Source organism: Chanodichthys erythropterus, chromosome 13, assembly GCF_024489055.1.
Source record: "Chanodichthys erythropterus isolate Z2021 chromosome 13, ASM2448905v1, whole genome shotgun sequence".
NCBI lineage: Eukaryota > Metazoa > Chordata > Actinopteri > Cypriniformes > Xenocyprididae > Chanodichthys > Chanodichthys erythropterus.
In genome coordinates this window covers 12,676,597-12,686,839 of record NC_090233.1, presented here as the reverse complement: position 1 = coordinate 12,686,839, position 10,243 = coordinate 12,676,597, and the positions used below count along the sequence as shown (strand labels likewise).

The 10,243-nt window shown below is 33.9% G+C and overlaps 1 protein-coding gene across 3 annotated transcripts in view; it reads left to right on the top strand.

Moving 5' to 3' along the window:
* The window catches only part of tut7 (terminal uridylyl transferase 7), a 34,832-nt gene that overhangs the window by 4,241 nt on the left and 20,348 nt on the right, over window positions 1–10,243 (top strand). For all 3 annotated transcript variants that reach the window (XM_067407415.1, XM_067407416.1, XM_067407414.1), the window contains exons 2-8: window positions 960–1,267; window positions 1,346–1,464; window positions 3,980–4,087; window positions 4,182–4,359; window positions 7,953–8,041; window positions 8,551–8,602; window positions 9,324–9,393. In XM_067407415.1, the coding sequence (XP_067263516.1) occupies window positions 967–1,267; window positions 1,346–1,464; window positions 3,980–4,087; window positions 4,182–4,359; window positions 7,953–8,041; window positions 8,551–8,602; window positions 9,324–9,393 (917 nt within the window). In that variant the 5' untranslated portion in view covers window positions 960–966. The remainder of the gene's footprint in view (window positions 1–959; window positions 1,268–1,345; window positions 1,465–3,979; window positions 4,088–4,181; window positions 4,360–7,952; window positions 8,042–8,550; window positions 8,603–9,323; window positions 9,394–10,243) is intronic.

The window sequence follows — 10,243 nt, the reverse complement described above, 5'->3', positions numbered from 1 at the left end:
CTGTAAGATGAAAATATTGATCTTGAACTCTGTCTTGGATACTATGTTTAAACCTTAATCACTTAAAATGATACATTTATACCTGTATGATATTACACTGTGGCCACATTGGACCAGCGCGGTTTGGAAAATGGATGGATGAATGATCTGCAGGCGCCATCTTCTGGTGAGGTGCAGGAATTCATTCGGCACGCATGGTTTCGGACTGTCCTCTCAAATAGAGCCTTATTTAGGGGTATAGGGGATGATTTCAGACACGGCCGTAGTTACACTTTCAGTGTATTTGATGGTAGTTTTTCTCAAGCAAACGCTGAAAAGCTTGATTTTTTTTTTTTTGAGTCCCCCCAAGAATCGGGTCTCCTTTAGGCCCCTGAGTGATCCCATTGGTTCAACTGACTTTTAAAGGGTAGTATTTTTAGTGCCTGATTAAAATCACGTTATGATTTATATTGTTTAAAATGCGTTACAATGACCATTAATTGTGTGTACTTAGCATGACAATTGATTTATTAAAAATTATAATAGTAATATTAAATACTATACCAAATTGCTGTTATTGTTAGTAATATTAAATTACTTTTACAGAACCTAGTAAAAGTAATCTTGAAAAAATCCTTAACAGTATTAATAAAAATACATTTTTAGGCATTTTTGTCTTTCCAGTTTGTTTTATTTTGCAATACATATGCATTCATTTTATATTTCAAGCATTTTTTGTGCACTTAATGTAATAAACATTGGATTCAGTGTATGATTAGTCAACATTCATTAAAGTATTGTTGATAATTACTTCTGAATTAGTACTAAGGATTATTGTTAATAATCTCTTAATGGGTTTTATGAAATCTCATAATCAAAACTGCTGTGAAGGGAGCACTTTATCACTGAATTTCACTGGGATTTTAAATATTTTATTCTAATTTCTTCATATTAATCTTGATTCCCACCCATAAATCTAGATCCACAATGGCAGATAAGGGAGACAGGAAGTTCTCTCCGCGATACAGGAGACAGAAGGAAGCAGATGAAGCGGAGAGCTGGAGGAGCCCACTGGGACGTGACTATGTGAGCCATGAACGCAGTTACAGTCCTAAAACGAAGCGGGGTGATGGGAATAGAAGAGCCAAAGCCTCACTGTCGTACAGCTCTTCTGAGGGAAGAGTTTTTGGACAGAGTCCTTCACACCCGGACCGATTTCAGAGGGGTTCGCCTGCTGAGCGGAGGAACTGGAGAGAACGAGGAGATGGACCGAAACAAGACAGACTTGGTAAGACACATGGATAAGCTATCATTTAAGTATTGAGATTAAAATATAGGTAACATCTGTTTATGTTTTGTCTATCAGACAGCATGCAGAGTTGGAGGGAGAAGAGCAAAATGGTGTCGATTGAAAGCTGCCTCACGAGACGGGATGTTTTACAGCTGTGCTTGGAAGCTGAAGGCAGTGATTGCGAACATAAAGAGGTTTGGAAGTTATAGACTAACCGGTTAGGCAATTTAAATAGTATTCTGTGCAGAATGGCATGATTTAGAAAAGAGATATTCCTAAAAAGCAGTACTGTGGTGCAACCATGGTACTGAAGGAATACTGTATTTATGTACCATAATCTTTACAAGTTTGTTTCATAAAATCACATTTACACTACTGGTCAAAACTTTAAAATAATTTTTTTTTTTTGTTTTTGAAATTAGTCTCTTCTGCTCACCAAGGCTGCATTTGTTTGATCAAAAATACAGTAAAAACAGAAATATTATTACAATTTAAAATAAATTATATTCTATTTGAATATATAGTAAACTGTAATTTATTCCTGTGATTTATTCCAAAATCATTCTAATATATGCCAATTTGCTGCTAGGGTTGCAAAATTCCGGGAGTTTTCAAAGCTGGAAACTTTCCATGGGAATTAATGGGAATAAATTGGAATTAATGGGAATGAATGGGGATTAACGGGAATTAATGGGAATAAACAGGACATTTGCAAAATTGCAGGTTAGCCTATAACAGGGTACTTAAATGTAGTTGAAAAAAAAAACATCTTGCAGCATAATTTTGGTTAAAACAACCATATAATGCAATTTTAGTTTAATTTGTTACGGCACACTACTTACTGCAGGGCTATTGCGGCCACACCCCCTGCATGCACTGTGCTTCCCCCAGTCTATAACATGCACATTTGATCAGAAATACAGAAACAATTGTAATATTGTGAAACGTAATTACAATTTAAAATAATGGTATAATTGAGACATAGAAAAATATAATTTATTCCCGTCATCAAAGCTGAATTTTCAGCATCATTTCTCCATCCTTCAGTGTCACATGATCCTTCAGAAATCATTCTAACATGCCAACACAACTGTTTCCAATAATGATAATAACAAATAAGTATAAAATCAGAAAAATTAGACTGATTTCTGAAGGATCATGTGACACTGAAATAAATAACACATAACAATTGCTGCAATAAAAATATATTTACATATTTACTAAATTAAAATTAATTAAATGTGAAAAATAAATAACTGTTATTTCATGTTATGACCAAACAAAATGTTTATATTTGTTTTTATATGATACATTTTATATAAATATTATAAATCTGTATAAATTTCCCAAAATTTCCAATTAATTCCCATAAATTCCTGTAAATTCCCATAAATTCCTGTTAAGTTTCCAAATTGGAATATTTCCAAAATTCCCCAGGTTAAGTTCCCGTGGATAGTTTCCGGACATGTACTGGAAACTTTCCGCCCCTTTGCAACCCCATTTGCTGCTCAAGAAACAATGATTATCAATGTTGAAAACAGTTGTGCTACTTCAGAATTTTTTTTTTTTTTTTTCTCAGGATTCTTTGATGAATAGAAAGTTCAAAAGAACATAATTCATTTGAAATTGAATTTTTTTGTAACAGTGAGCACATGTACATGCACACCCGTAAGCTGATATCTAACAAATATGAGCTTATTAAAATAACCAGTTTTCCCTGTTTACATGCAAACCAGTAACCTGACAACGCAAGTAAACTGCGTTTACATGATTAATAAATAAATCGGGTTATTTTCCTGTAGTGATGTCAAAAATAATAATTTGCGTATCTGACTCTTGAGTATTCCATATGTTATGTCAGTTGTGATGTTAAATAAAGCTTGAAACATGTCAGCGAGAAACTTACGGCTCATATATTATTCTCTTATGCAGTTGCAGATGCAGCATTTAGACTGAACCACTTCTACTTCTGCTGCACGAGAGATGAAAACACATTTTTACAATTTTCTGGGTTTTGAATCTGCGTTTGCGATATTTCTTTCTTCCTTTCCTGCGAAACGCTCGCTCTGTCTGGATGTGTTAAAATCTGCACTAAGAATGCGTTTCTGTCACGTATCTCACATTCGCACTTCAATAACCCGACAGAAAGCAGGTTAATGCATTTACATGCTGCGTGAAATCAGGGTAAGAGCCAAAAAACTACACAGCAAAATCCCTAGAGTTAAATCAACTCTGCTTAGAGAACATATGGTCCCTCTCTAAATAGTGTTAAAGTAACACTGAAACAGAGTTAAAGTCAGTTGTAGTTTTTGTGTTTCTTTTCTTCAGTGATTCTGCTTGTTAACAGCAGGTGTTCATCACTAATGCTCAATCATCACTTAATGAATCGCTTAATTATCTCATTAACGTTAACTCTGCTTCAGTGTTACTTTAACACTATTTAGAGAGGGACCATGTGTACTCTGAGCAGAGTTGATTTAACTTGTACCTTTTCCAACCGGTTTATGCTTAAGCCGTTTATGAACGTGCATGTAAATGCACTCAGTGAAAAAGTCTTTACTGTCACTTTTGATAATTTTAATGCATCCTTGCTGAATAAAAGCATTCGTTTCTTCCACAAAACAAAAAACTAACTTTTTAATGGCAGTGTAGATTGATCATATTTGTTGATTGTAATTGATTTTGTTTCATTTTCTGCATTCTTATTAGTCAAGCATCAGCCTCCGGTTCAGATGTGACAAATGTAGGGTTTACTGTGAAGATATGTCTCCAGCTCTCTGTCACATCAGAGAAAGATCCCACAGGAAGAAAGCCAAGGTGAGGATCGTATAACAAAATTATGATCAAGATGTTGGCAGGCTCAAAGTGCTGTGCTTGTAATTTACGGCTGAAATGTGTCTCGTCCTTACAGGAACTGCAGAAGCTGACGCTGCTGTTGAACATACCGCCTCCTGGAAAAGCACAGTGTCATTCAATCAGCTCTGCACTGGAAAGTGTGGTCACTGAGTTTGGTTTGAACGATCAGGACTTGAAACAACGCCAAAATATTCTCGCTCTCGTTCAGGAAGTCCTTCACCCTGTCCTTCCAGGTATGTAACAGTGTAAAGCTCATTGAATCCTAGAGCTGCACAAAATTGAGAATCATGATTTTTTTTTTTGTTTAAAATAGAGATCATGATTCTGATGAAACAACTAAACCAAAATAATATGTAATTTACTAGAGGTTCTGACAAAATATTAAATACTGCAGTCTTTAAAAAAATGTTTAATTTGAATTCTTGGTAACACTTTACTTGAAGGGGTGTGCATAAGACTGACATGACACCTTCATAATCTTGACATGACACGTGTCATGGATATGAAGGAGGTTTTATGCATGTTTATGACAACTGTCATTAAGTGTCATTTGCTCAATAATGTCTTTTTTAATGCAAAGATGGCATTGTTTGAGATTTCTTTGTTATGACAACTTGACATAAACCAATACATCATAACCTGTCATAAACATGACATAGCAGATTAATTATCAAACTTAAAAAAACTGCTTAGCTTTATGGGTTAACATTACATTACATTATTTTGGTAACACTTCAGTATAGGGAACACATATAAACTATTAACCCTCTGGAGTCTGAGGCTGATTTGGGGCCTGGAGAAGTTTTGACATGCCCTGACATCTGTGCTTTTTTCAGTTGTTCATAAACATATTAATGGAAAAAGTGTCATTACACTGTATTCAGCACAAACTAGGCTACAATAATATGTGAGGAACATGTATGCGCATGTTTGTGTTTTTGAAGAAATAACTTTTATGCATGGTTATTGAAAAAGCAAAAAAATTAAGTCACTGAAATAAGGCCAAAAAATAATATTAAATCTGTGTTTACAAGACTTCTGGGTATTGGAGGTTGTAGGCTAGAGTTTTTGCTTCAAAATTATGTAAAAATTATAATGCCTACTTGTTCATATAAAACAATATATTGATTTCGTTTTTGTAAGACACTTTTAGTCAAGAAACACAGTATGCGTGGAGGCGTGAATCTGCATGAATAATGGGCCATTTACACCAGAGAAGACAAAAGAATTGCATAATAATGACCTGAAATGACTTGCATATTAATGAGGCCTTTCAGTCAGGTAGGCTGTGAAAAAACCCTCTGTAATCAGTCTCAGCTCAATTTAAAATAACTGTATTCTATTATACTCTTTAAAATATAATGTATTTCTGTGATGCAAAGAGTCTGAATATAGGCTTTTAGTTTAAAAGCATGCACATTTGGAGAAATATTGATGGATTCACATATGTTTATGTTTAATTTTCTATACAGAGGAGTTATACTTATTCTATATTCATTGTCATAACTATGAGCGCTGGTGTTTTCAGGTGATACTTGCAGCCGGAGGGCGCTCTGTACACCTTTAGTCCACAAATTATTCTAAAGAAGAAGACATTTCAGGAATGGTGTTTTCAATTCATACTTGTAGCCTGAGGGCGCTCTCTGTACACATTTAGCCCACAAATTATTCTACAGAAGAAGAGGACATATCAGGAACTAACTGCATGTCTTCTAGAGTTCGCTTACCATGGCTTTTACATACAGATAAACAGTTTTCAAGACAATAAATACACAATTGAGACGATGAATGCCTGTATTGACTCATAATTTGCCTCTGAATAGCGCTGGCTCCGTGGGCGTGGCCGCATTAGCAGATAATGAGCTGAATCACGGACTTCTGACATGTCTATTTTCATACAGATTACATAAACACAGAATTTTTGTTTTCGATTTGACTTACACGATTTAAAACCTGACATTTCAACGTGTCTTTAGACACAAGTCCAATTTTTTTGTGATTAGTATTCACTAAGTTATAGTTTATTTTCTGAGAACTATCAGATTAGACTTTGTTCAGAGGGAGAGGAGAGATCACGCATCATTTTAGTTTTCTTTATTTTACAAAAAGCACAACATTTTGTTTTTACTCTGAGTGTACACAAATAAAAGAAGATATTCTATAGTTTCAATTGATATATTACTTATGTCTCTGACAAAAAATGACGGAGTATTTTAAGTCTGTTTTGCTGCAATGTGAAAAAAAACTGTAAAACGTGCCGGCGCGTTTTCAGACCTCAAGGAGTTAACTATGACTTTTCCCTCAATAAACTCCTAATTTATTTTTAATTGTTAAGTTTAGGTATTGGGTAGGATTAAGAATCTAGAATAAGGTCATGCAGAATAAGGCATTAATATGTGCTTATTAATTACTAATAAATATATATATATAGAATATAAATATTCTAGAAATATGCATGCTAATAGTAATAAGCAACTAGTTAAAAGACTAGCTTAAATAAAGTGTTACCATTAATTTATAACAGTGTCATCTTTTTTAAGAAATTTGAAATTGTATATTATCTGACCTTCTTTTGGAGATACTTAAAAAAAAAAAAAAAAAAAAAAACCATGAAATGAAAAATATAGTTATAATATTATTTGTCAGAGTATTGTCACTTAATGACATTTTAATGACAGTTCAATATGTACCACTGTAGTTGAGCTCAAGATAAATATTCATGATACTATTATAATGGCCTCATGACAGCCAATGTCAAAACCAACCGCATGACAGTTTAATGTAATGTTAACCCATAAAGCTAAATGATGTCAAGTTGTCATGACAAAGACACTGACAGGTTATGATGTATTGGTTTATGTCAAGTTGTCATAACTCGGACATCTCAAACAATGCATTAAAAATGACGTCATTGAGCAAATGACATTTTCATAAACATGCATAAACCTTCTTCATATCCATGACACGTGTCATGTCATGATTATGAAGTTCTTATGCACACCCCTTTAAGTAAAGTGTTATCGAATTCTTTTTTTTCTTTTTTTACAATTAGTTTGAAAGAATGATTCAATGACTCACTCAAATACTTCACTTGTTTCATTACTGGATAAATCAGTGTTTTTGAACAAATCTCTTGAGTGAATGATTTAATGACAAATGTTTTTTAACAGTAACTTGTCGCCACCTCCTGGTGTTATGATGTAATTGACATAATCTTTATTTGAAGCGTCAAGTTACTTTCAAAAGGTGATTTGCTTTATTTTGATTGCTACTGTAAACCTCAGTGTTTACATCCGAACTATCAACTTTTATCCCATTAATTCTGTGTAATTTGAATTATTGTAAGACATAAATAATGAGACTGTTTGGTTGAAAGCTGGTTAGTAAATCTGTTTTATACATGAACACTGCTCTCTCTGAATCAGTGGCAGCACCAACACAGATTTAAAGGGGACATATCATGAAAATCAGACTTTTTCCGTATTTAAGTGCTATAATCTGGTCCCCGGTGCATCTACCAACCCATAAAACATGAAAAAGGACTTTGGTCAGTCTTTCTCTGCAAGCATGTGAAAAAACTATAATAAATGATCTGTGGGGTATTTTGAGCTGAAACTTCACAGATACATTCTGGAGACACCAGAGACTTATATTACATCTTGTGAAAAAGTGCATTATAGGACCACTTTACTTGTTACTGGTTTAATAGACAGAGCCGAATCACTGTCAGTTAGGAATAAGATTGTGTGGAAGAGTGTTTGAATTGATGATTAATCTTGCAGCTCTAATGAGTCCTCCATACATTTTACCCACTTTTCCCCTTCAGAATGCCAATTCAGGTTATATGGATCTTCCTGCACCAAGTTCGGCTTCAAGGATTCTGATGTTAACATTGATGTGAAGTTTCCATCCTATGTGAGTATGAAGTGCTCATTCAAAATATTCTCACAATTTACCTTTTAATATATCTTATGGCTTTGAGTTTGATCTAATTTTTCACATTTACATTTGTGTCTGTGTTAAGAAATTCTATCAAGACTGTGCAGTACCACAACAACTTGATTAAACCTCACATGAAGTGAACTTTACTCTCTTCAGTTGTTATTGCAGGCATCACAAAGTAATATATCAATTATTTTTAAGACTCTTATCAGACTTGTGCCTCAGAGAGGATGAGCTATTATTTGCTCAAACGCCTGACACAAGCTAATTATCACTGACATTTGCACACAGTATCATAATTTGCTGTGTGTACACTATGATAGCTATCACATAAACCATGGCATTCGCCTTTTAAAGCCTTTAATTAGATTTCTTTCATCAAACAGTGTTTGGTCACATGTTTTACAAAAATGAATTTTTGCTTTTGCTGGTGAAGTTTGGTCAATAAGTGTTTTGTAATTAAGAAAAAAATCTCTCATCAGTTCCAGCATCCTGATGTTCTTCTCGTGGCACAAGAGCATCTCTCTAAAAGCGGTAAGATGAAAAGCATTGAAAGCAAAAAAAAAAAAAAGTGTTATTGGTGTAACACAGTGACTCCTACTAGCCACTTTAGCGGGTTGAATTTTATATATTATGTATACATTTTTCAATTGTAGTCTTTTAAAAAGGCATCTGAAATAATAAACTAAGTGCAATGTAGTGTTGTCAAAAATATTGATGTTTCAATGCATATTGATACTGGAATATCTGAAACGCTTCCAATACTCATTTTTTTGGATGAATATTGTCGGTGTGACATGGCTTGAATTTCAGCATGGGATTGCACGTATTGTGCATAATTTTACTAATTTCTGCAGGTTTTGTGCTCACATCCAAAGTGCGCCCCACAGTAGCCTACTGTAACAGTATAATGGATCAGTGCATCAGGTCTTAAAGTGACAGCAGCCTAATATACCTGCTGCCAAATTATGAAATGATATTAAATTATCTCTATGGCAATTTTTCCCGATGATATCAATGTCAAAATTGTGGGCAGTGAAAATGCTGAGTGGCTAGTAACTTTGGAAAAACCACTAACCACAGTGGCTGGTGAGGAAAAAATTAATGTCAAGCCCAGCATATAATATTTTTTGTTATGACTGAAAATATAAAAGCATTATAAATGAAATAAAAGTATTCACAATAAAGCAACTCCAGTATAGAATAACAATGGTATGTTTTCATTTTTCTCACTGTTTTATTTTCGTAATCGCAGATCTCTTTGCCAATGTGGAGGGAGACTTCCATAAGAGGATGCCTGTAGTTGTGTGCCAAGAGAAATCAAGGTCTGTTTTCTTGAGTTTTGTTCTTTACAAAGTTAATATATGAAGCTAACTGCATTTAAATGTGTGTGTGTGTGTGTGTGTGTGTGTGTGTGTATATATAATATAATATAATATAATATAATATAATATAATATAATATAATATAATATAATATAATATATAATATAATATAATATAATATAATATAATATAATATAATATAATATAATATATATGGTTTTATGCAGTTTTTTTTTTTAATGTACACTGCTGCCAAAAGGTTTGTTGGGTCATTAACTTTTACATTAACACAATGCATTAAATTGACGTGTTATATTAGAATGATTTCTGAAGGATCATGTGACACTGAGAAGACTGGAGTAATGATGCTGAAAATTCAGCTTTGATCAAAGGAATAACATATAGCCGAGAGCAGCAATTATCGGGGTTCAAGCGCTTTAAGGCCTTTAAGCACACGCGTAAGAAAATTGTTTTAATTAACAAGCCTGTAATCATCTAAATCAAAGATGGAAAAGATCATTTACAGCCAATACAGGAAATTTATCATAGCAAATAAATAGTTTTTTAATAGTTTTAGTAAGCTTTTTTACAGTTATTGAGGTTGAGCCAAAAACCTAGGACTAGTTCGCCAATGTTGGTTTTTGAAATCTACAATATATAAAACGAACGATCTGATGGACAGTGGCGGTCCTAGAGGCAAAGCTGCTCAGAATGAGGAGTTCTACCATGCGGTATGAATGTCGTGGGCATGTGCAAAAAATTGGGTGATAAACAATCCTTTATGCGTGTGAAAATCATGAAAGCGCCCCCTGGTGGCTGATTTCTTTTGCATATCTTACAGGCCTCTAGG